At 42.0% G+C, this 27,549-nt stretch overlaps 1 protein-coding gene across 1 annotated transcript in view; it reads right to left on the bottom strand.

Annotated features, from left to right (window-relative positions):
- Positions 1-6,195: 6,195 nt before the first annotated feature.
- The window catches only part of RASGEF1C (RasGEF domain family member 1C), a 79,223-nt gene continuing 57,869 nt past the window's right edge, over positions 6,196-27,549 (bottom strand). The window contains exons 6-14 of the mRNA XM_037397626.1: positions 26,081-26,155; positions 22,505-22,600; positions 21,309-21,411; positions 21,133-21,212; positions 20,403-20,498; positions 15,247-15,342; positions 13,774-13,897; positions 12,091-12,163; positions 6,196-11,656 (exon numbers count right to left, since the gene is read on the bottom strand). Coding sequence (XP_037253523.1) covers positions 11,632-11,656; positions 12,091-12,163; positions 13,774-13,897; positions 15,247-15,342; positions 20,403-20,498; positions 21,133-21,212; positions 21,309-21,411; positions 22,505-22,600; positions 26,081-26,155 — 768 coding nt within the window. The 3' untranslated portion in view covers positions 6,196-11,631. The remainder of the gene's footprint in view (positions 11,657-12,090; positions 12,164-13,773; positions 13,898-15,246; positions 15,343-20,402; positions 20,499-21,132; positions 21,213-21,308; positions 21,412-22,504; positions 22,601-26,080; positions 26,156-27,549) is intronic.

Genomic DNA, 27,549 nt, shown 5'->3' on the forward strand with positions numbered 1-27,549 from the left:
TCTCAGATCACATGCAGCAGAAAAAAGAGGGATAAAATTATATATACAGAGAGTGAGCATGCACACGTGAACATGCCTGCAGAAGCATTGTGAACATGCCGAAAATATCCATTGGCCTGACACTAGCCAGCTGTACCAGATAATTCCAGTTTCTCACTGATTTCTTATTCCAAGAGGAATGTCTAGGAAGGGTAAATGGGATTTTATAGAAAGTTTCTTGCTGAAAGGCAGAGGACAAACCGGTGGCTAGTATCCCTAGCAGAGCAGGGAAGATGGGGTATGACAGGATCACATTGTCTGCCTTCCTTGCCTCACTGCCTCTTTTAGGGTTTTACTATGTCTTACCTTTGCTATTTTTGTCTTCCAATATAAACAAATGACAGCCCCTCCAGCAGGGTATAACAGCTCTGGGACAATTTGGGGAAGTCCCGTTTAATGGGAAAAAATAAGCTAATGCTGAAGAGGCTATCAGAACTGGCAACCTTGAAGCAGGAAAATTGTGGTTTTGGTTTTCCTGTTAGGAAGAAGGATCTTCAGCCTGGAATAGAAAGGGTGGAAATAACTATTGTTCATTATGAAAATGCAGCGAATGAGAGCTAGTAAAAATTTATCATTTTCAGTTAAAGATTTCTAGCTGAACAATTGAAAGAGGAACAAATCTATCAGAAGTTAAGAATAATTAGCTTTTCATTTTGAACCTTTTTGAAGAAGAAAAGTGGTGTATAAAGGTTGTGCCACCTTCACGTCAAACATACGTAAACGAAAGAAATTTCCTTCTGAAGCGAAAGCCTTATAGCAGATTTTATAGGAAGTTGCCTCCATAGACAGATCACAAAGCAGTTTCAGCTGTTGGTCTTCGTGCTGAACAAAGTGCTTTCAAAAATACCTCTGCAGCCATTCAGAAGGAGAGCCATATTGAAAGCGGTTAATTTTCTTTCCTGTTCAGGAGGTGGCAGTGGAGGCCCAGCGGTAGAGGAATATCAGATGAAATTTAAGTGGTTATCTCAGAGAAGGCTAAAGTCAGGAGAAATTCACTGGCCATGACCAGGTTATGTAGTGCAAACAAAGCAACAGCCCTTCTAGAAATGGCCATTCTTAAGATTGAAATGATCTAACAGTGAAGAATCAAATGACAGAAATCTAGTTTTACAAAACTGGGAAGGAAACTCATTTGAGTGTAGTTACAGCTGCTTCTGCTGTCAAGCACTGTGGTATTTTTTTGTTTATATGAGGTATTTCCTTGTTTAATTAGACTTTACAACACCAAATGTATGCACAACTTGTGGAGAGCAACGCAATGTGACTGTTTTAAGATTGCTTTGTACAGCAGAATATGTTACAATTCAGTGTAATTATCCTGGTGGGACACATTTGTGCATGTACGAAAAGCTGCATTCAAAACATTTGCTTCAAAATGCAGTTTTGGACGGTCCCTCTTTCAACTGCTTTGCAACAGTAGGTGATCCATCCTCACAGCAGCTAATCAGGAGACGTAAATCTCATTTATTTTTCTCATTGTTGGGAATACAAAATTTAAAGCAGGGGTTGCCTGCCTTGCCCAAAGTCTCAGAAAGACTCAACAGCAGAGCCAAAAATTTCTGGCTTTCAGTACTTCCAGTGTTGTGCTGTGCTTGCTTTCTCTTAATTAAAAGATGTATTGGTTTTGTTTGTCCTCCCTCTGTTTTGTGTCAGAGGGTGGTTGATTAGCAGTTGTGCTTTGCCTTTAGTTATTACGGATTTCTGCAGTTCCACGGTTTAGTTTTTATACTGATGGAGAGTGTTTTGTAGACCCCCTCGATTGGGTGGTACCAGCTGTAGCTTTGCTTGGGAGCTCAGGGACAGTACTGACAGCAGCGTCTGTTTATAAGGGACTGAACTGAATGAGGATGGAAAACCCACCAGGAGCATTTCTAAGATGTATCAGAGAAAATATATTATTCATTTCACAAATCACTATAACTACTGATCAAGGGAGCCAGTGTCCTAGATTGTTGTGGCATATGTAAATTCAAAGAGATAACAGAAGCTTGGATGGGTGGATCAGCAGAAAGGCAAAGCGAGAACCTACTGATAGTAGCGTTTCCACTCCATGGGAGTTTTTTTTTGAAAAGGACAAATTTAAAATAGATCTATTGGTTTTGGTTGTTTTTTGTTTTTGTTTTTGTTTTTTTTGCCAATAATGCAGTAGCATAGAAAAATGCACATATTCAGCTAGGTCAAAAAGAACAAGATACGTGTATGGCTCAGGGACACATTTTCCTTGTTAATGAGTAACCAGAATTTTTCTTAGAAAAGCAGTGACCCAGAAACTGTATGTGAGCGTGGGCACTTGTGTTTATTCACATGTGCATTCATGAAAAGTTGTGGCCAAATCAAACCGTGGTTCTCTTTGAGCTCTGGCTGGTGGCAGACTGGCACGGCCTACGCTGCCCTCAGCATGTTCGTACATTGTATTAAGATATTAAGGGCAATTGAAACAACATGCCCTCAACGGCTGGCAGGTTGCCACTAAGGCAAGATGTTTTCTTTCCAGTGTTTAGACTGGTTTTTACTCCAGTAAAAATACCCGCTGTGATCATCCAGCTGGGATCACCGTGGGCTGAACTGACACGATCTGCTCCCTTTTATTGCGAGGCTCACCGGGAGGGTTGAAACTTGGAGTTTTCTCACTCTGGGGCACAACTGAGCCTTCTGAGGATCGAAATGTTTTAGCCTAATAAAGACTCAGGGGCTTGACAGTGGGAAGCCTGAATAAGCCAGCATTTATGGGAAATTCAGCCAGGTGACGTAACAGTCCCTTTTGGCAAGAGCTCCAACACCATCAGTAAGGACACTGTGATGAGAAAGGAGGTTGCACTTCACTTCTGGAAACTTAGGAGTCAGTGACAATACTTACATGGAGCAAAGTCCTCACTTGGTAACAGCAGGCAGAAGCAGGCTGTGCTGAGTAGCACAGGGGCAACGTGGTGCAGAAGCCGAATGTTACATCAAGCAAACTCCACCACTTACACCTACACACAAGTTTTGCCTCTGAGCCTCTTTCACCTTTATTTAGAAGAATTTTAAGTAACTTGAGGCAAGGATATCTCTTGCTGTACATTTTTAGTGAAATGGGTCCCTTGTCTCAGTAGAAACTGTTTACTGCAATACAAATAATAAAAAGAACACATTTAAACATCAGTTGCACCAGTTTTATAGGAACAGACTAAAAAGGCTCAGTCTCAGTCCGAGCTCTTTCCTCTCATTATGAAAAAGTGTTGAGTCTATGCCTTCTATTTGGGAAAATACTATGGAAGCTAAGGGAATTTTTGTCTCGTTTCTTTGCAGTGTGTTCTGAATGTGTGAGGATGAAGAGAGAAGCTGTAACGTGGAAACAAAAAGGGCAGCAGAAACCACAGGTACTTTTGTGCCTACATGCATATTCATGACTTGCCGTGCAGAGTCAGGGACATCTTTGTATTTTTTGAGTTTCAAAGCAATGCGAGTTTCTTTACAGCCTATTCTGTAGATTTTTAGTTGTTGAAATCTCCGCTATGAATAAAACTGAAGAACAAAATCCACACAGCCGAGCCTTTTTTTTTTTTTTTTTTTTTTTTTTACTTATTATTCTTATTTGACACTCACATTACAAAATTTAGAAACCAGACAGTTCAGGCAAACTGTTAAAACACAGTATAAATTAGGGGGATTTAATATATAAATTCTATACATAGGTAAGTTAGCTCGAACATGACTGACAAAAAAATTCCATAACAATCTTACCACAACTGTATAAAAAGGCATGGGAATAGGATGGGCACTATAATCATGAATGCAGGTTAAGACATTTTCCACAACAGCTATAAAGCGTAACAATGACCATGCTATTCTTGCAGTGTTTATGTGGGGTACAGTATGCATATTACCATTAACATTTTGCAAGATCTATGTACAGTCACAAAATCATAACAGCCACTTTCAAGTAACTTCACTGTTTCCTGCCTGTGCAATTAATAAAGTGTCGATATTTGTTCTGAGGACTTCTAACAAAGCTACATCGTTTGAGTATTATGGATGGTAGATGGATTTCAATTTGACCTGAAAATGCTAATCATAACATGAAATTGTTCAATTTAAAGAAAAAGATACAGGAAAAGCACAGCTCCTCATTATTATCACTCACATGATCAGTATATACCAGTCTTGTAATCCATATTTATTTCCTAGCTTAATTTTTTTGAAAATGAAAACAATAATTTAGTTCCCATTTTTCTAATAAGCACAGTTGTAAAAAGGGGTTACACCAGAAGAAAATCAAAACCTGGATATCTTTATGGGGTAATTTTTTCAAAGGATGCGTTCCCAGGTGACCCTGGGGCCTGTCATTCAACCTTTGAATTTCTCAGTCTGAATATAAGGACAAGTTCTGATTACCCATTTTTACTCTGTGCTTTTAGGTCTGTGACTAAATGTTTTAGAATAGTATGTTCTTGGAGTTTAGGTTTAAGACAGCTGGCACTGTCGCTAAAAGTGAAAAAAAATCTTAAAATCTGATTCTCACCTTTACAAGCTGATGACACTTGCTAAGAGTTCTGAAACCAGAGGATAATTTATTTTCCATCTGTGTTGCATACTAGCAATGGTGTTTTTACAGACAGACTCCTAAGGGAAGTACTTGTACATTTGTAAGACTCGTATCTTGAAACACTTGAATTTAATAGTTCTGTGCGCGCATCTTTCACTAAGTATTAATAATTAGAAGGATTCTATTAGAAAATTCCTTCTAGCTCAAGGCGAGGACAGACTGTAAGCGATAACCCAACTTGGGCTGTTATGGAAATACGAATGATGTCAACTGTCCGGACTACACCTCCTGTTTTCTCAACTCTTACCCATGGGACAAATATCAAGAAATCACCACCACATGTTTAGCTGTTTCAAAAAGACTGGAATTTTAGAAGCATAATTAAATAATGAAAGCAGTAATGTAGTACTGACCAGTAATTGTTCACCGAGGAAGTCACATTTCTCTGAGAAGTAGCCGGACTATGGAACTTTCTGGTCACAAATCCATTAAAGGGGCCTTGCACCTTTTAGAAGGAAGTTTCCTGTACAGATATTTAACTTACAGGACTCATGAGCTCTGAACTCGTAAGCCTTCTGCATTCAGGAAGGCCTGGGAACATTGCTGTACTGCAGCATTAGTCTGGGTTGGCAGTTTTAGGGCCACAGGGATGAAGGCAGAAGGACTCCTGTTCTGTTCTGACAGCTCTGGAGCACGACTATACAGCCCTTGGTATGGCAGAGAACTAGAAAAATGTTCCTATGGCATTCTGCAAGAGCTGCTTATGAAGCAAAATACCGCTTCTGGGGAGGGAAAGGCATCAAGGGAAGAGCGAGCAGTCTAAGCTGCTCTGAATTTACAGCATTACAGCCTGCGTCTGGCCCCAGTGCAGGACAGGGCATCTGGGCAGGAGTTACTCATACTTAGCTTTTTTTCTGTAGCTGAGGTTATAGCCTGAGTTTCAGTGTTTTGCACCTGTGCAGCGTATGAAACACCACCCATACAACCTATTAGCTTCTTACCTACACCTTGCATAATGTACGAATGCAGGATGTGATGCCTTGTTATGAGCATTAGCTTAATGTATTTTTTTGCATATCTGAAAATATGCAAAAAGAATTTTAAAATAAATTAATACAAAACAGATGAGCCTCCTGATCTGTTCCATCAAAAAAAGTAACTTGTTTTCTGCCTCTGCTCAGCTCAGAGCTCAGCTGCTCCACAGAGCAGCCAACAGTGGTTGCAGGGAAAGGGACACACTCTAAGGCAGCATGCTTTCATCCCAACATATCCAATATTAAAATAAAAAGTATTGGTAAAGATTTCTGTGTCAGTATTTCACTGTGTGTTCTCCTGCCTTACCCTGCCCAGCTGCCATTGATATTAACAGGGATATATGCACAGCTATCTTGGTCCACTCTGCTGCTACGCTGTGAAAAATGGAAGTTAACAACCATCAAGGTATTTCTCATAATTTTTTTAAAGTATATCTTAAAATCTCTGTCAAGTAACTAACAAATTCTTCACTGTTGAAGTCCTTTAGAGCAGGGATCCTCAAACTTTTTAACCAGGGGGCCGGCACGCAGATGAAGTGGCAGGCAGTCATCTGTGGCTGCTTGGTTTCCCCCCCCCCCAACCCCTGGCGGGGTGGTGGTGGTGGGGTTCTGTAAATACCGGGGGCCGGATTGAGGACCCTGGGGGCTGTATCTGGCCTGCAGGCCGTAGTTTGAGGACCCCTGCTCTAGAGGAACCTCTTATAGTTCAAAGGATCTTGTAACCATTCTGTCAGATGGATAAGGAAGTAGGCTTTGCTCCAGGTGAGCTTCCAAGAACTTCCTACCTTTTCTAAGGGATGTGTCCCAGCATCAGAAATGAAAGAGTGCAGGCCTCTTGCATCATATGCAAGATATGCATCATATCATGAAAGACTGATATGAACTTGCATGTCGGCTTTGTACAGGATCATCTAACCACCTCTGCACCCCGCTGCTAGTGTGCGTGCTGCCACAGGGACATGATATGCGCGCGCTGTTCCCCAGCCACAGCTCCGTAATGCCCTGCACCAACCACCGAGGTCATTTCACTCGACACACAACGTTAAAGACGACAAAAGAAAAGAAGGTCTTTGGCCCACAGCTGAGCCTCTGAGTAGTGACAAAGGGGCTTTCCCTTTGTCACAAGTTTCCTTGTTTACTCCCTAATCTCATTCTGTAATTACAACAATGGAAATAATCAGCTCACAATCAAAGGGATTTTGATTTCCAATGAGAGACACCTGAGACACTAAGGCTAATCTCTACCAATCTAAAAAGAAAAAAAAGGCTCTTAAAGGCAGAAAGTCAAATTTTGCTCTCAGATGCAAATAAATTCATTGGATCAGATTTAGTCCTTGAATTGCTGCTGAAACTTCAACAATGTCAAACAAACCTTTTGGTAGGGCTGGATTTTCACCCTATTAAATGCACCTGCCCATCTGAGAGTTGCACCTGGCCCAAAAGAAAAGCCAATTGACTGGTTGTCAACGTGATTTAATCCTTATGAATAACTTAAAATGGTACTATAGTTCATAATTGCAGGACTGCTCCAAAACCCATCAAAATCAACTGGAGTTTTTCCTCTGGCACGTCGCTGTGCTTGGGTTCAGTCTCATTCTATGGAACACAGTCATTGTTAGGTCAAATACTGTTAACTATGTAACATTTTTACACTGATATGCAGAACTATCTCTTCTACTAACATGTCTTTTTATTAATAACTCCATTTACATGTTCAGTAATCTGAGCTGTGTTCTAAGCTGGATTTACAGTCACATGCGAGCCAGTGCTCATGTGCTTTAATAAGAGGTGCGTAAACTATTGCAACAAAACATGACAAAGTAACCAAGGTATCAGTAAGGGACTGGCTTGATTTTGAGTGATTCACTCACCACTGACCATATCATAAAGTATTTTCAAGATGAGAAAAAATATCTCTCTATGCTTAAATTGTTTCTTATTTGAAGTGCTTTAGCAGCTGTGTCCACACTTTGTCCAAGTGCCATCTCAGCAGTGGCTGGGATTAGTTTGCTTCCAGATCTGCAGCCCCCTACGTAGGCAGGGAGCTTCCAGCCAGCCGCGTTACCTGGACTGTGTTAACCGCCTGACAGAGAGGGCATCGACATGCCAGCTCAGTGTGCTCTGGGGTGCACAGGGTTCTTGTGCACCACACTCATTTCAAGAGGTTTTTGCCCTCAAGATTCAGTCACGCCCAGCAGACCTATATCCGTCCACCATTAATTAGGTAATGTGATCGATGCTGATGTGAAATTGAAGGCAAGATTGTATGGTTAAGTGCCTTTTGAAAGGCATTGAGCAAGTTCATCTACTGACTTCAACACAAGCTGAAGGCACACAATTCCCTCATCTTTTTTCACTGGGCTTTTTATCTTGCCCCACGTTGCAGAATGGCACGCTCAAGAAATTAAAAAACAGGACTTTTGCTACCACTGTGGTTACACTAGAGAAGATAAGAGTGATTTCATGTATTTGGGTCTTTTAAAATATTGCTGTATACACAGAAGCTAAGTTAATGCTTCTGAAAGACTCTGTTATCATATATTCACATCTTACTACCTTAGGGTTTTGATACTAACACTATCGGTCTAGTTTCACTCTGTTCTCTGTGTGGTATTAGTTCAAGCAGCTGTCAGGGAGGCATATTCATGGAAAAGAGTGGAATTAGAAAGCCATGACATTACTACCAGTAATTTGTCTAGATGTTAGTCTAACGACTATGTGCCTTATAGTGACCTTAGTGCTTGGTGTTAAGTGATACTGCTTTCTTTTCAGCATGGTAGGAGTTCTTTACACATTTATAGCAAGAAAACATTAATTACTGGAGGTGCTTTTCCCTGTTTTCGTGTAATGTTAATACATCTTTGGAAGAAACCTCTTCCCCAAATTGTCACCCTTTGTTTTCAGTTGTACTCACGCTTTGTAAAACCCGTTGGTGAAGCAAGGGCTCTAACCACTCTGTCTGGAGCTGTATACCCTAGTTAGGCCAAATATGAATTACAAATGCAACCGACAGCTGTAACTTAAGGCTTACATTGTTTCTATTTAAATCAATAGGATTTTAGCTACAAAATTATGTGAAGACAAGCTATGGTTCCTAAAAATCTGTTTTTTAAAAGCGCTGTCTTCTCATTTAAGTTGCTCTGTACTCTCATCTCCAAGTCATTTTGCAAAGAGGAGACAGCATCTCTGGAGATCGAATACTACAGATCAATATGCCACACCCCCCTATAAAACAGTAACTACCTCAGTTTTCACCAAGAGATGAGGATGTTTAGCACTTCTGAAAAAAAGACCTTTTAAATGTGTGACTACATAAAGGCTTAAAGATAATTCAGTGCTTCTGACAGTCCCACTAAGCCCTTAACACCTACCTAAATCTGACCTTTATGCTTCTGTTTTAAGCACTAAGGTTTGAAAGTTTTGAACTATGAAAGTGGTTTAGTTTGCAACAGTGATAAACTTTATGAGATCTAATTTAACTCATACTTACAAAATTGCCTAAATTCATGGAAGGTGCCCAAGAATAAAGTATTATCATGAGAAATCACATTTTGATTCATCTTCAGGGTGTTATAATGTCAGCTCTACCAGCTTCTGTTGGCTCATTAGAAAAGGAGTGAGGATTTGCATTTTAAAAAGCAGGGTTTAAGAAAGGGCCCATCCACCTACAACGGGTTTCAGATAAATAATAATAAAAAAAAATCCACAATGAAGTCACACTAAGCCTGTTAAAAAGATGCAGTCATTAAGAAAAAAAATGACCATTTAGCAAAAACACTTAAGCATTAGCATTGTTGTAGATATGTTTATGGTTATTGCTCTGGATTTGGTTGGAATTTAACAGGCTTTTAATGACATCATTTTGGAAATGGTTCTGCTTGAAGGAACGGCTATGTATATGTTTCTCTGTATAGCTCTCAGTTCGTGTACAAAAATTAACAAACAGCATATTAACAGTACTACCAGCAGAGTGATCATTCCCTGGCTGGAATGATGTTGCGCCATCCTTACACTTAGTTCTTCCATACAAAGCTTGAATAAATACATGCTATTTTTATGTTCTCCCTGCTTGAATTTATGTGCCGATAGACCTATACAAAAAGGAGAACTGAAGTTCTGCCTCAAGCCCCTGCAGATGCAAATCTAGAAGAAGCGTGTCCTCATCTCAGCAGCTGCAAAAGCAGTGGATTCTGGGCGGCCATGACCCAGACTGCAGAGGTTTCCATAGATCATAACCCAACATAAGACCTGCACTGCAGACACTACAAACCTTTAGTATATCACATACTGCCTGTCCCAGGCTGCTGCACTCCCGGACCAGCTCAGCTGTCGGAGCTGCTCTCAAACACGAGCTCACCAATGCCTTACATTTCAACAACTCACTCAGGCATGGATACCTTCTGAGGCCTGGCCGAGGGCAGGAACAGTTCCAGTTTTCTGGCTAAATGCATAACCCAACACAGCCAGGTTTTGTGATTAGCCTAATTTTTCAAAACACTGAAGCCACCTGGAATCCCTCTGTATTGAAATAAAACTATTACTGATCTCAAAGAAAGGGTGACATCCTTCTGTTGTAGGCAGAGAAAGACTGGACCATCTGAAAAGGCCAGCATCAGGTCAGCAATGAAATGCAAAGTTCAATACTGTGTGGCATTTAGGTTTCACTTAAGCTTTTTCAGGCTTTTTCTAGGGCAGGTAGGAACATTCCTTCCACATACAAACGATTAGTCTACTGTTAGGGCTTAGTTTTGAATCTAATATCCATATAGTTCATTATCATTTAATATGTGTTACAATAGCACCTTAATTATTGTACAATTTTAAACACAAGACATAGTCCCTACTTCATATTACCTGTAAGGAAATGGCGAACACGGTTTAGATCCTAAAAATAAAAAAAGAGAAAAATGGCTATCTACTCACAAAAAACAAATTCTTTAGTGCATTCACTCTAGTCTGAAACCCTTTGTCTTTTTAAAGCATACCATGTAGTTCCCAAATTCAGAGCAATTACCCACCCCTCCCCCTTTCCTACCCTCTTAAGTATCATGTTGCAAAATAAACGGTACTGTATTAACGGGAACCTGATGGTAATGCAGTATTTTTTTTTCTTGAAGGATGATAAAACCCTCTAAAAGATGCATCTCAGCATCAAGAAAATTAGGGAATACACTACATACATTAAATAGAGGTAAGCTGAGTCCAGAGTCACTTGCTTCTTCAGTTCAGCTGTAGATGGGGTGGTGGTGGGTCTTTACGTGATACCGCCTACACTGGGCCCTCCTCAGATCTGCCAAGATTCACAGTAAGAAAAGCAACAACAGTGGTGGGAAGAATTAACTAAGCAATAGTCATACTTCAGATTATTCTCTGTAAAAATTCATGGGGTTGGTACGACTGTCCCATGCTGATGTGGTCTGTGTGTGACATACATGTATACATATGAGTGAGCAATGTCAGTTTTCATCTGCTGGAAGCTTATACCTGTAGCAGTCAGTGCTTTGTTCAACAAGGCTGGGGGACTGCTCATGTAAGATTAAGTTCTTCTTTCTTCATTCAGCAATTAACCAGATTGCTGCTGTGTCTGTGTTTGATTTACTTTTGCAATCCTCAGAGGGTTTAAAGAGCCGCTGCCTGAAACACCTGCTTCTGACATTTTCGTGCGTGTTTTTTGCTTTCCCTTTTTTATACTTTTCCATTCTCTTTTGCAGTACCATGGTTCTCCACGCTCCTGATTTTCTTCTGTTCTCCTTCAGAGGCAAAAGTTACAGTGATCCTGACGCAGTTTGGGCACAGCCACAAATAGTCTGTTTGTCCTTCCTATGTCTTATAGTTAGAAAAGCGTCATTGTGCGCACAGTTCTGTTGATTGCGGTGGATGAATCCAGTTCATCCATCATGTTAGGCAGTCAAAAAACCCAACAAAAACTCAAACAAAAAAATTGTCTAAATCCCAAACAGGCATCTTTGGAATCAGTAGTGCAAAATCTTTGCGGATTCTTTTCCTTGACCTACTGCAATAACCTCTTAATCTTCAAGTCTTTCCTAAAATAGTGGATCTGTAAATTCAAAACATAAGAACAATGAAGGAAAAAAAAAAAAACCCCAGCAAATATAAAGGTGTGGTTTTGTTTGTTTGTTTTTTAAGTCACTCTCTCCAGGTTCTCACTTACACCAAACCGTTACACGTACATCTCTTGTTATGAGATGTAAAGTCTAGGAAGATCCAGTTAATCTAGGGCATTTTTCATCTACACCAGGCTTCTTTTGCATGCGTACAGCACTGTATAAATGCACAAGTGGAGGGTATTCTTTAAATGGTGGGTAATTTGAGATTACAATTAGCTTTTATCAGTGCAGCCTCAGCTCTGTAGATTAGTCCTAAATGAAAAAGGACTGTTTTAATGAATAATGCCAGCACTTTACAAGCTTTGACTGTAAATGCTGCATTTTGGAGGTACTTAAGAAAAGGGCTGATAAAATGAGTGGTTACCTTAACGATTTCCACCTGTCTTTTTCTGTCTGGTTTTCTGGACTTTCACTTTCATAGGAAGCCAGATACAAACCTGGAAAAGGTAAATACATATTATTCTAACAGTAACTCCCTGTCTCTCTGGATTCCTGCATGTCCTATACTGTACCACACAGCAAGAGAAACTTTAAAACTTCATGGTCCACCAGGTAGCTGGTAATCGGTAGGACACTGGTGTTCAGCTCCTATGTCTACCTTTGGAAAGCTGTAAGGTTAATCTTGATGGAACAGTATATGAGCCCAGAGTTAAAATATATTAGCATGACCGTAACAATATTAAACAGTTAAATGGTCTCTGGTTTTGCATGTAGAGATCTGGGCCCGTTTACTCCGCCACAGCGCTGCTACCAAAGTGTTACATGAACACTGAAACAGAGAGACAGTGAGAGCTGACAACTAAACAAATAAACTTCGTAAAACTGAGAATATTCCTATCACTTAACACAACTTTCCTGGTCTTTTTAAAGCTTATGGGGACATGGTATTTTAAATGGATACAAAACACCCTCAAGGTAAGAATGAGTTACAGAAACCAGAGAAGGAACACAGCAGAAGAAAATAAACAGGTCTTTTTCTGCAAAACTTTGCAGTGTAGGATGCATTTTATGACACCAAAATGTGTCTAGCCTGTAGAGCTTCCTCTGCAAAAGCTGGCACTGCATTAATATCTCACTGTCTTCACAGAATTTATTTTAGGTACGCTGTCATTTGCATTCACACATATTTCCTCATTTGACTGTTTAGTGATGCTTTATTCTTTAATGCTGGAACCATCTCAGTATTCAAGTCTGTGCTGCAATTCAATGGCATTTTAATATTCAAGTGCTGGCCCCCCATTCTGCCACTCTGTGACAAGCATCGTACAGCTGCATTTCACATACCACTGCTGCATCTCTCTTAATATATCCTCCCACCTTTTACTCAGGGCAGATCTTTCTCCCCTGCACTTCCCCCTGGGTAACAGGGAGGCCTGCTGTGCCTTCTGCAAAGGGCATCTCATGAAAGCACTATGAATAGCGGGGGGCACATGGTCTGACATGCTGGATACCGAACTGAAGAGGACAGATAAGTATAGAACGAGAGTCAGAGAAATAATTTCAGAACAGGGCTTTCATAGTTACAGCTTAAATTAATTACTAGAAAAGGTTTTCCTAAAAATTCTTTTCTGTAGATAACTCATTTCTTTGCTGTAGTGGAGGAGGTCAGCTGGACTACCATTGCCCTGGGCTGCGCTCACTGAGATGGCCGTGTTGGTTTGTGGAGGAGATTAGTTCTGGCTCCATCAATGACAGGATGAGTGGCGAGGGGACAGCTGTCATTCATGGCGGTCCACAACATAGATGCGTGGCCTCTTCGTGATCACAAAAATAGGGCCATAACGGCAACTTCCTAGACCGTGCCTTATAGAGGAGTTATGGACAGGAGAAAAGCGATCAGGCAGCAGCTCCATGAGCTAGAAGATTGTATTTGAAAAAACACATCGATAGACTGCGGATAAACAGGCAAATGAGCTGCATGACAGGAAAGCTAGGAAAGAACTGGGACTGGTCAGTGAGAGAGATCACCAAAACATGGATCAGGGTGTTAATTAGTAGTGATGAAGAGACGTATTTTCAGTGATTAGAGATTGTACAAAAGTCTTACCATCTTCAGTAAAAATGGGAGCCGTATGCAAGTAGTGGATGATGTTAGGGTCTTGTTCAAAGGGACATTCCACTTGCTTCCATGTTATAAATTCTCCTACTTGCTTAGCCAGTTCCAGAAATTTCTGTAAAAATAAAACCATTGCACTCAGATGCAGTAAGATTATCTCAGTAAAACAACCACATCCAAGCAGAAGACCAGCATCCAGGATCCCTTGTTCCAACCGCAAGGACATTAGGAGAAAAGTGCCTTGTATGTTTTAGATGGATACATTTTCACAGTTCATTTACAGGTGAAAGAGAGAAGAAAGGGTGCATTGCGCTTCTTCTTACAAGCCATCTTGGTTTGTACTTAAAATGTATCCATGAATAAAGGTATGGGTTGCACATATGTGCTCTAAGAATAGAGGACATACACTTTGATGAAACAGGAGGGAGCAGAATTAGATATAAATTACATAAAGTGGAGTGACTCCAACGCCTTGCAACTCTTCAGGCCTTCTAACACGTGTGATATAATTTAAGGTGATGCCAGACTCAGCGTTTTAAGCATTACTCACTATCTCACAATGCCAACGACTGAAGGAGAAATTTAATGCAACCAAAGTGATGCTGAAGAAATTATTTACAAAGAATTTGAGAGCTCAGGAGCTATTTTCTTGGTGACACTGGGCAGTTCTTTCAGAATCACCTCACCTCTGCCCCTCCACCGGAATGCAAGAACGCAGCCATCGCAACGCACAGCAGTGCGGAACACACAAGCGCCTGCACACTGCCACCAGCAACCAGTCGTGTTAGTGCAAAACCATCTGCTCCAGCAGAGAACTGGGGTCACTCCAGGCAGGTGACTAATACTACCTAGTGCCAGGGCTGTGGGGGAATACAAATCCTTCTACTACACTTAATAGAAATTATTCTATGTAAAACCTACAGGCAGGAGATAATACATTAAAATCCTTACATCAGCAGCATGACATTTACCTCATGGACACAGTGACTGTACCCTCTATGTAATTCTGCTTGTATTCTAATTTTTCTTTAATGACCACAAGTCATTTACGTCTTACTTTGCTAAACTTTATTAAAAATGAGAAAGGGCTAAAAAGGCAGATAAAGTATAAAACATTTTATAGTGACTTGTTTATATGCATATGTAAGAAAAATAATTTTCCATGTTTTCTGAAAAAGTCGTCTTCCCCGCCAAGCCATAAGTCTCATTTATACTGCTGACACTGTATTTCTAGCAGCCAGCTGACATCAAGCAAGTCAGGATGATCTGCTTGGAATTTTTATATAAAATATACATATTAATTCTTTTAAAAAATGTTCTGGGGTTGGTTTAACCATCATGCTATCACTTGAGATTGTCCATTTTGGAATATTCGGTCTTTGTTGGTCTGCACTGAAATTGCAGGCAAATGGTCTCAGATAGTCTGCTGGAAAAGGATAGGTAAAAACATTTTTCAGATCTTACTTCAAAGTTGACATGTCCATTTGGAAGGCGATTAGCACATCCTTCATTCAAAAAATAGATGTCTTTGATCAATAGGCTGAAGAAGGGGATCACAATCTGTGAAGAGAAATGACAAAACTATTATCTTTCCAGTTCAGTATTTTCTCTGCATGAAAGAGTAACTCAGGAGAGAGAAGGAAAAAAAAAAAAGAAATCTTAACTCTTCAGTGTGCTATGGACTTAAAAAGTACAATGACAGGCAAGCAGAAGGGCTGTAGGGTATAGAGACACCTTCAGCCATCAGGAGATCACACAATGAAATGAAGACAGTGTTCACTGAGCACAGTAACATGACTAAGAAAATACTTAATAACCCAGTTTATTATGAACAGCATGAGTGTCTGATGACAAGATCAGACAGCAAAGAGCAAAACAGAACTGCAGAACACTTCTCTGTTGGGTCTTTAGACGCAAAGATGTTGAATATACACATTGAGCAATTTAAAGACAGCTAGGAACCAAAGAACCAGTATTGCCCCTGAACAGGAAAGACAGTAAAATTTGATGACCAAGGACTTGTCTATGGACAGTTAATCAGGAGCTGTTTCATTTTCAACAGCTCCATATACGGCTGCCTCTTGAGGCATGAAATTTCCTTCCTGGTGCCTGATCAGTTCAACCTGCTTCTCCAAATTAACCCGCAGACAGCAAGATTGGAAATCTTAGGTTAGTTGACAGGAAACTGCCAACAGTAGCCAGAGGGATCATCATAGTGCTCAAAATAAGCTCTGGGCATCATGCAGGGCAAAGTGGCATACAGCAGTGATCCAAGCCTTTTCTCTAACCCATCAGAGTCAGGTAATAATTTGCTATAGAAAAAGTCTATTTCTGGGTAATGCTCTTGAAATTAATGGAATTACAGCAGGGATAAATTTGATGCCAGATGTTCTACAGCAGAAAGCAGTAACAGCGCTCCTGAAGCACATCCTCAGCACTTCAGCAGAGACCCAGAGCGCAGCTGACTCTCTCCGGGTCCTCTCGTGTCACAACTCAAAGGGAAAAGAAAGATAACACAACAGAGCAGTCCATGACAAAGCTGACCCACACACCACTGGGTACTTCAGTACTCCGATCTGAGTGCACCCACCTCTGCCGCAGTGGCACCGTGACACAAAAAGGCCACCTGGAGGGTTTGAGCTATTAACCTCAGCTGCCACCCCTGTAAGTATTTTCCTGTGGCAGCAACACCTGCTTTTTAAGCCACTAAGCATAAACTTAATCATCATGAACTTAAAGAAAAGCACATCACATGGTAGTGTCCAAATGTTTCCACTGGTCTATTTGGAAATTAACTGAACTGTAGCTTGTTCAAAGCACACCAAAGTTAAAATGCCTCCATGGCATGCAAAACCAGCCAAGGCAGCAATCCTTTAGTTAAGGATTTAATGTTGTACTGTTATTCCATCTCATGCTGTACACCAGCTGTAACTGGATATGAAATGGACCTACTACAGGACTGGCAGCTGCTATTTTCCAGGGTACAGCTCTCACGATGCAACAGTGAGTGCAAGTCACAGGCACAGAAACGCTTGCGAGGAGTCTGTAAGCCACCACCAACTCTTGCTGTGAAAATGGAAGCCACTTTCTGTTTCAGCTACAATACAACATGCAGTATACTGCTGAAGATCTGTATCTCTGCTGGCTTTTTTATGGGACAGCCATAGGTAAACTCAGCGCAATAGCCATAAGAAAGCCTGGACTGACACTCCAAGAGCCACTGGCATTATTGTCGTGATACATCCCACTGATACAATACAGGAATGGAAACAAAGCACAGCCTAAGCCCCCAAAATTCTGAGCCCTCCTATCAGGATGAGGTGGAGCAATTCCTAGTCAAACTGAGCCAAGTGTGTTTCAGGATTCATTTTTGTATCATCCAAACTAGATCAATCGACCTGAGTAAAGAATACAATTCAGTCTGATGTGGTTTGTTTTCTGCCCAAACTGATGGAACTCTGTATAAGCAGCGTGGTCTTACAAGGTGGAAAGACAGAGAGAGCTGGAGCCAGACACTGATCCCCAGCTAGAAATTACTGCCAGGTTCTGCCTGCACGCAGATGCGAGTTCTGCCCTGCTCCACACTGCCTGGGGGCTAGGTCACCATCATTAGTGGTACTAAACATAAACGAAAAGCCTTGCTGAGAGGGAAGGTATATGAATGCGGGCTCAATGCCATGCTAATACAGCTACAAAGCCACCAGTCACCTCAGAGCATGGGTAGAGCTTGTTCTCATCTGCATCCAAAAGGCGTCAAAGACATACCCTAGGATACCAATTCTCTACACATTTCCAGGGGATTTCTGTCTTTGGGTCACCATTTATTTCCCTAATAAAAATATATTACTCTGTATGGTTTATTTTCCAAATTTCTGTAGAAAAAGCAACAAAAGTGGATATAGTTACACTCTAATGTTGGCTTCAATCCAGACACTTTGCTAGCACAAAATCTGGGTTAGTGCCAGAACCTCATATTTCACTCCCTTTTGATTCCTCCCCCCCATCCCATCCAACCCACTCACATGCTGAAGGACAATTGCCTCCTGCAGAAAGAAGCAAGCTAATGGGATCAGACATGTTCTTCCTCCACAGAATCAGACAGCAACACACACAGTACCGCACTGTACACACTCCCAACGTTTCAAAGCCACAGACATGCCATTAGCACAATGCCGGGGTTCCCAGTGGAATAACTTAATTTTGGAGGTGGTATAGGTCAGCTGACTGCACAGATAAAACCAGACTTAGTTCCTAACAAGTACACCCCCCCGATTTCTGCATGAAACATCAGCCCTTCTTCATTACCAGTTCTCCCACCCTGCACTTTGGCAGGTTTATTTCTGCTGCTGTACTGCATCTCTCAGGTTTGAGAGCTGCCTTGCCGTGCCTTTTCACAAGCCTACTCCTGAGCAAGGAACGAGTAGCTATAACTATACCATTTACGCACTGTGAGAAGGGCTGGAACAGGACTGAGCTCAGGGGATCCTCATGGGTATGTTGAGCCCCTTCCCCTATAACCTGCGCTGCAGCCTCGCACAAACACCCTGAGGATGAGGATGGAGCAGTGACGCAATCAGGCAGTGCTCTTTGTGCCAGAAGGCTGGTGTCACGTGGGGGATTTGGGTAGAGATCCGTACACAGAGCAGGAGGAGGGAGGGTGTCCCAGGTCACTGGCTCACCCGTCTCCCTCTGAGGATATAATTTAGCTCCTGAGCTATCCTTCCAAGACACCAGCCCTGAGGAGAGAAGAAAGCCTGTTTTTGGCGAGTCTGCCAGTTAAATATTAGCTCCTCTGAGCCTACAGGCAGGTTTTTTCCCTGCAAGACATAACCCACTGCTTGGTCTGCTGGTCTGCGACAAGAGCACTCCCTCCAGAGCACCTTCCTTCTCAAGCAGATGGACTAAGGCCTGAAGCTTCCATCTGTGCTTCTGGCATGGCCACTTGTCGAGAAGAGGGGCAGAGAGGATTGGGACCTCAGACTCTTGTAAGCACAATTCAGTTTGAAGATGAGCTTTGCTACAAGTTTGCCAAGAAACAACATAACATTTTCTATCAAAAAAGCGACGCATGTTCCTTCAATTTTATTCAAACTCATTGAAACAAATAATTGATAATCTTGCTTATAGAAAGAAACAAAATTTCTTAATTCCTACACTAAGAATTACATGATCTGCTTTATCTGACACTGTAAAATACCCAGTGTGAGTAGCTACCAAATCATATGCTTGAACATTTTCTTGAACTAACGTTATCTACACAAGGGAAATAGAATCTGGGCTTTTTTTTATGTAAACCAGATTCCTTTCAATCTAATAAACCTCTCTGCCATCAGTCTTAACCAGCTAGGGGTTGAGATCTGACAGAGATTGCTAACTTCTACAGGAAATTAAGTCAAACAGTAAAACAACTGGTTTGAATACACATGATGGCTGCAGAACAACTAAACTTAAGCAGCATCTCAGACTGACAGGTCCTCGCTGCAGTACATGAGAGTTAAAAGAATTTCTTTGCCAGTCACAAACATCCAAAGCCATCATCTCTTCTTTGCACAGAGAAGTGCTTTTCAGAACAACTCAGCATACTCCCATTACAGCTGACTCAGCCTGCGACCAGAGGCTGATCTCATTTCACTGTAAATGCTGTGAGATTCCATTAGCTTCAGCAGATTTACATCAAATTTACAGGGATGTGAGATTAGCATCTGGCCTGGCTCCTCTAGTGAATGAATACTAAATTCTATATTATGCTTGTTCATGCAGTATCTACTTTACCTTAGCCATGGTCTGCGCAGAGATTACCCATTTATGGCTATGTGCAATTGCAATTTAAAAAAACCACCCTCTTTCATAAAACAAACAAACAAAAAAAAAAGAGAGAATTGAGTAGAGAAATAAGAAAATTAACAAGAAACACACTGGGGCACAAAATAGGAGGATCCTGCACTAACATCTTGTGAATCTGATTTTTGCAGCACCAGTGATACCTCGGAAAGCTACGTATCTGCCACGAACACTGATGAAACAGTTCTTGCTCACCGAGATGGCAGCAACAACCAAATGAAATTAAAATTCACAAGGACAGAACTTCACCCCAAAATCCACTGCAATGGATTCAGACTAGACTTCTTTGCAGGACTTGCAGTAAGTTGTCTTTCCCTAATGTAAATGGAGAACCAGCTCACCCCCGAGTGCCGTGCCCTTTGCTCTCCATCTCCAATGCACACCACACAATAGGGGCTTGTCTGCACAGAGCCTGGCTGGCACAGTCCTAACAAAAGCACAGTTCCACCTGGGCTTGCCAGGCTGATGCTCCACACCAAAATAAAAGTCATTTTAGTCTGGGATACCTGTTTCCGTCGGGTTTTTCACTCTAAACTGTGAATTTTTCAGGGATATAGAGATGCTTGCAACAAGGAGCAAGTCCACAAAAGCCCTGTGATCCATTTCAGACTCCTTTCAGCCACGGTTTTACATTTCCAAGCACATTCAGCAGCGCACAAGCCTTGCACCGGTGGCCCATGGAAGGGAGGAGAGCAGTTGCATCAAATCTTTGAGCCACTGGCCCTCAGCAGCAATGCACACCACCCATTTTGAGATAAATGGGATGTGGTCACACCTACCTTCTCCCTGTTGCTGTGTGCAGTGAGGGATCTGTGAGCAGCCCCTCGCAACGCTGTTCTGTAGTTATAGAAGTTACCAGTAGGGTCCATCTGGTGCTAGATACATGAAAGAAGATGTCTGGTTAGAAAGTGACCTGCCTCCTCTGAAGAAAACGTGACCCTTAGTTGTAATGAAGCCTGAACAGAGCCCAGCCTACATCTGCAAAAATCCACATACACCCAAACCCCCGTGAACCAAAGATACAAGGACAGATCTACAGATCATGGCTGTTTGTACCCTTGATTTTTCTAGTAACAGCTTACTGAGCTTTTATCTGAAGCATACAGGCTGCATATTTTGTATATGCCAAATCCTGAAATCCTCAATACAAAAACAACCTTAAGCCTTGTTCACTCGACATCCAAGGTGTAGCTTGGAGCTTTACACTCAGTGTTGTGTCCCTGACCAAACAAAAGTGGCATCAGGGAAGCACTTTGGCTTGCATATAGGCTCATATTTTTGGGTTTTTAGCTCCGCCTATTTATTTGAGTGCTCTGATTCACCTCTACATATCAGCAGCTTCACACCTTCCTCACTGCACCTGGGAAACTTCAGCCAGAATCTGGTCCTTAGCCTGTGAAACATGTCTGCAAATATCTCACACCTGGATAACAATGTGAAAATTCATGAACAAAAAACCCCAGAATATAATTCAAGCAATGTATGAGCACTTTTTTTTTTTTTTTTTACCTCAAGAATGAAAAATTTGGCTGTTTTCACTTTTGACCAGGTCTTCTTTAGCCTGGAAACTGGACTCATGTTCATTCCAGCTATGAGTGAGAAAGAAGAGAGCCATGGGTAAGAGCTGGGTTTCCTTTTTCATGTGTGACAGCGGACGGAGAGACCTGGTTAGAAGCTGTACTTACAAATGATTGCCATCAGCGAATTAAAATTCCCTATGTTAAAGCACTCTCGGGCAACGTCAATGAAGAATTCGATGACTTGTGCTCGCTGTTTCTTTTTTGCAGGCTGCGAATTAGAACAAACAAATATATCTATTAAGCATATGCAGGGTCAGAGGGCATCTTAGACATTTCTTCCATGCATAGCACGGGTCCCTGCACAGCTTGGGCCATCTGCTATTAGTCGCCGGCCCTAATTCTGTTCCAGCAATCCAGTGGATCCTGGTGACTGGCAGCCTCTAAAATCAACACTTTCATTGCAGTGATACAGAAGAAATTCACAGCAATTCCCAGGCTCGCCTCAGTTAATGTCTTGGTGCTCGAACAGGCAGCCCCAGCAGCCCCGAAGCAGTGCCCCGCTCCCTGCTCGCCTCTCTCAAGGCAGCGGGCACATCAGCACAGGCTTCCTAAGGGCAGGATTTCACACCCATCTAACAGCAGCATCTTCGTCCAAGACAGACTTTGTTTCACTGCATTAATCCCTTTCCCTCTTCTTTCCCTTTCAGCAATACAGCCAGGCCAAATGGTAGCTTGCATTTTAAATACAATTTTTAATTGGACTGGAATCACCCCATATTTTCCAAAGATTCAAATGGTAATGCTTGGAGCGACAGGCTATCTAGGCTGTTTATACTATTACTCTGTCTCCTTTCTACACCCTTTTCAAAGGAGAAAACGTTCATTTCATTTTGATGCAGCCAAGTTAAAGAAACTAAAACCACTACTAAATTAAAAAAATGACTAGTCACAGCTACAGTAATGGGCAGCAGGACAAAGAGCCATGCAATGGGAATTCACATGCACAACAGAGCTTTAGGATGACAGGTAACAAATACAGCTCCACTAGAATCTTTTCCAGCAGAAATCTCACAGGATAATTCAAGGCATTTTTTCCTCTCGCCTTCCTTACAGGGTTCATTATTCCACAGTGCGCTCCTACTACATCAAGACAACAGTGTATCCCCCGTGTGTCGCCAGCTCTGTTTTGCAATATGTTTGCCATTTATCAGGTTGCTTCTCCGAGTGCAGTATTACTAAAACTTACCATCAGATGCTTAGCTAGGCCATGAGAAATAAACCCCCAGATTTGCTTATTAATGTACAATCTCAAACTGGTACTTCAGGCATGTGGTAAAACATGCCACATGCTTTTCACTTACCATGCAAATTTCTGTTGCTACAAGATAGCAGAGTCTATTGAACCATTTCACATAGGCCTCAAGGTTACTGGTCTTCTTCTGTTCACTGAAACAAGTCTGGGGAGAAAAAAGCACAGAAAGCTGTGTAACTGTTTCAGTTAGCTGCCTGGTTGCCAAGATGAAGGTAATTATTGGCCGCATCTCTCTTATGCACACAGAAGACCGTGCATTAACGGCCCCTTTCAAAAAGTCAGCAGGTAGACGGTGGCTGGCAGATGCACAGGGTCTGGCTGAGTGCGCCACACCACACCATTCACACCAGTATGTAGGAAACAGCCCCATTTTGCCTGTGGCAACTGTTCACCGACACAGCCTGCACTGAACCTTTTTCACTGGGATATTAACAGCCGGGGCACTGCAGGATTCAGACAGCAGCAATATGCAGAAAAACTAAGACAAGCACAGTCTTCCACAGCACGCTCAGTTTGTGGCTTTGATTCCAGGACTCCCTTCACTTCAGTAAATGCAGCCACCCACAGCCCTTTTCTGGAGGGGAGAGACCGTAATTTAGCAAAGTGATCAAGTGATAAGCAAGAGAAAACAGCTCCAGTTGCTTCTTTACGGAAAGAAAATATATTTTCCTTATTGAGTTTTCAGGACAATAGGCTCTCTAGCAACCAGGTCTGTCTTGCTGGCTGCTCTTCAACTTACATGCCAGAGATACTTCACTGATAAGAGAAGCATATTTTTCACTTTTTTATATGAAATTTAACATAAATTCCCATAGCCGATACAGGCTGTGGGAGCAGATACTTGGCTGAACTCTTCCAGTTCCTTTGACATCAACAGATATTTGACTTCAGCGGAGTGATAGGGCAGTTCACACAGCCTGAAGATGTTGCTTGGGATTATAAGAATTCAAGTCCTTTTCCCAGCCCTAAATTCTTAGGTTGTCCATCTAGGACACACTGCTCTCTAGAGTTCATGTGATTTATTTGAACATTCATTAACATCCACTAGAGGGTATCAGAGAATACTGATTTTTTGTTTTATTAAGATGATCATTTCCCAGAGCTACCATAAATACATGCCACTAAGAAGAAAATCACAATGCATAAACACAGCTCCATTAATGTCAATAGGATTACCCGTATTACCTAAGTTAAACGGGTGACTAAGACCCCATAAGAAATGGGGCTTAGTATGATTCCCAAGGTAATCCAAAGTAAGAAAATATTCACCTGTGATTCTGCACATGGGCAGAAATCACAATACCGTGCTACAGAACAAGTCTTAACAAGCCTGACATTCCTAGCCACTTTATGAGTAGACCACATAAACAATAAAAAACGTATTTTAAAAGTATCTAAAAAGTAAATGTCAGCTAGCAGCATGTAAGTATCAAACAAAACAAAGGAAGCCCAAAGCAGCCCCAGTCTACCCAGAACAGTTGCTTTTCATGTGCTCTGTGGTATTTCTTGTTCCCTGTGATAGCAAAAAATACACGAAACCTAGGTTTTGTTCTGAACGTGGTATTTCCATCTCAACACTGTTGTCCTCTGCCAGGGCATAAGAACCACAGCTAATACCACAAAACTTGTAAAAAATGTGCAACAGTTACAGTTGAAACAGACTGCTTTTCAAAGGTTGAGCTTTATAAATGGCAACAATATTTAGCACCTCCCTAGCATCTTCCATCTGCAACTCAGAGTGCTTGATAAACATTTGTTAAGTGAAGCCTTTTGAAGCCCTCATACAAGAAAGATGTTTAATATGATCTCCAGCTGGAGGGAATTCAGACCAGAGCCAATTCCCTGTGGATAACAGGGGTGCTCTTTGTGGGTCCACATAAGGTTTGTGCCACTGTATAAAATGCTCTGCCAGGTCCCACATGATCCCTTCTGAATAATTGCTGGGAGCTCTGGTCAGCCCAGGCAAAGTGTGGAGAAGAGTTCCAGGCTACTTCTGCTTTCACCAGCCTTGCTGACTTGAAATCCAATAATTTGTTAGTGCCATGTCTTGTGTGAAAACTTTACGGCAGCTCTCCTTTACTAAGTAGATCCTCCTGGGGGAAGACATCTCCCTGAACTTAAGAGGCAACGCAGTGGTGCGTCCCTGCTTTGCACTCGTTATTTTCTCTGTCATTATGCACTTCACTGAAGTCACAGATACTGGGCAGCACCTCAGCGTTCAGATTTGCATTTGAAGAACACGCTTAACTGTCAAATAGCTTGTCATAGTTCTGTCAGATTTCCAATCCCACCATTATTTTCAGGCTCTCCACCTCTCATTCTAATCCTTCCCATCCACCTTAGCTGATGTTTCCTTACAGTTACCTTGTAACCCCAATTTCTCTTCACATCCTGGTGGCATTCTGTGCTGACCCTGCATCTGAAATTCCAGATACAGCTTCAGCCGTTGTTCGGTAATAAGCTAATGTACACATGTTTCCTTCTTCTTCTTCTTAGCATCCCTTCCCCTCTACGGCTTATGCTGTTTGATTTCACTCACTGCTGCCTCCATCCCACTCTTCCAAAATTCACTCACATTTATTGCCACATTTGATCTCTTTCGTTTTACTTCACAACAGATTATTCACTGTTCATTTTCAGTTTTGTCCCTCATGTTTGCAGCAGGTTGCTGAAATCTCACTGTGTTCATGTTTCTGATGCACCTTTGCTACCTTGGGGTTCCTTCCTAAAGAATGTCAGAATACTTGAAACTCTTCCTGAAACCAAGTGCAGAATCTCCATAACTCCAGTAAGAGAAGGAGCCTGATGCTGCACTTTTTATTCAACCATCCATCCATCTTTTCAGCATTACAAGCTATTCTGGCGCTCTTTGGGCAGCACTATAAACAGAGGTCTTCCTGTTATGTTCAGCATCCAGTGATGAAATTCTGCCATTGATGTATGATCACAGTGGGAGCCCATATGCAGTTCAGGGGAAGAATTTCCCACCCTCTTTCTTTTCTGGCAGCATGTGAAATCCCTGATTCTCCCTCTCCAGCCAGGAAGTCTCTTTCCTTATTGAGGCACTCACTGAAATGCTCCTTCAAACCCCACTGGAATCAGTGGAAAGACTCCAGCTGGCTTCCACAGATTTTGGATGAAGCCCCGATCAGGCACTCCATTCCCTGTGGTGCTTTGGGTTAAGAACTATTGTGTAGAGAGAGAAGAGTACGTTGATTCATGACGCACTGACTCATTACTGTGGTGTCTGGGCACACACTATGGGCATGACATCACGTCCAGAGTCTTTATGCCTTCAGCGTGGGGAAGAGACATTCCCTGGCTGGGTACAGCCACAAGCCATCTGCCCTGGTCAAAGCAGGTTCGGAGGAACAAGCCAGAAAGCAGATCTAGGGTTCTGGCCAGTCTCGGGCTGGGACACACTCTCACCAGGAAGGAATGGCAATGACCTGCCAGTATGAGCTCTACCAACAGGTCCCATCTTTGCTGCCGGAATACAGGTCATCGGTTGGCCTGACCCTGATCAACATGTGCCCCAGGCCCTGCTCTTACAGATCTCATCACATCAGTTCATCTTGAACAAACAGTGATCACAGGAGGCACTTTGCACGCGGAGAAATCATACCTTGGTGCCATCCAGAGGGTCCTTATGTACAAATGCCTGCACAAACTCCTCAGGTCCAATGTGACTTAGCCTTTCCTATTAGAGGAGGGGGGAGGAAAGAGAGAGAGGAAGAAGTAAGAGAGCAGCCCAGAGTCTCTTCTGTTTCTCTTGGTAAGACATCCCCATTATCCATCAGCTCTGAATGGTGTTACTGAACTGGTAGTCAGCCAACTACCACCAGACATTAAAATTCATAAGAACAATTACGAGTTATTTCAGCATAAAGAACAAAATGAAAATAAACAGGTCTCATTGCTGACAAGCCACAGTAAGAGCCCCCTGCACTGCCCAGAGAGAAAGGTGCTGGATGCACAGGGGCTCCACCTGGGAACCAGCAGACCTCAGTTCTGTGCTTGGTGCTGCCACAGACCTGCTGTGGTCCAGCATTACTCAATAGCCTTGCTTCCCAGCTGTTAGAATGGCAGTGACGCTGTTATCCGGTAACCATAGCAATCCATTGCTCATCTGCACACACAGGCTCTGACACTGCCTCCAAACCCACTGAAGCTCAGGTGATGCCCCGGGGTGGTGGCTCTGTACCACTGGGGAAGGCAGGCGTTGCAAGATGCATGTGCTTACATTAAAGGCATTGCTTACACTGTAGAGTGTCCCAGGCATTAACCAAAACAAGAGTAAATAAAGCTTCCAGGACTTGCTTAGTAAACAACAGGCCATCTTCACCAGCTCCTGAACACACCTGGCAGTTCCAGCTGCACACTGGCCTTCTTACTAGGCTTTTCAATTCCCTTAAAAATGATTATTAGGGGGAAAAAAAGTATTTTCAGTAGGTTTTAGGCCACACAAAGGTATTTCAGAGGAGATATTTTGGAATTCCTACAGTCCAAACTTAGGACGCTCAAGCAACAATAAAATATACAGTAATTTTGCTTAAGTGGAAATTTTATGGCTATTCCTATGCTATTTCTCTTGGCTTCTCACCTTGCCACTGATAGCTGTACAGGACCCTTACTAACACATAACTGTTATTAAATAAGTAGCAAATAATTATTAATAACAAATAAGCATCGGACAGTTTCAGTGCAGTGTAGTTAGGTACTGTAACCAGTAAGCAGTAAGTGAAGGAGAAGGCAGAGAGCATTGATTATAGTACAGTGGAATGAAAACATGAAGCTGCATCAATTTTATAAGTGCAGCAGTGCCCCAGTTACAGAGAATCTCCCCTTGGAAGACAGTTGTACTGTGGAGGACAAAAAAAATGAAGAAAAAACTCCAGGAAACAGGACTTCTACTCTCTGGCTTAAGTTATGTAAAGCAAAGAGCCAACATTGCATGCTCTGAAAACTAACCAAGATGAGATGACTCTAAATTTGGGGTTTCTGAACTATTCCACTTCTTGAAAAACAGAATATCAACTACCTTCAGAATTCCCAAGGCTAATTCCATGATATTCACTCCAATCCATGGTCCAT

Source organism: Falco rusticolus, chromosome 8 (assembly GCF_015220075.1).
Source record: "Falco rusticolus isolate bFalRus1 chromosome 8, bFalRus1.pri, whole genome shotgun sequence".
NCBI lineage: Eukaryota > Metazoa > Chordata > Aves > Falconiformes > Falconidae > Falco > Falco rusticolus.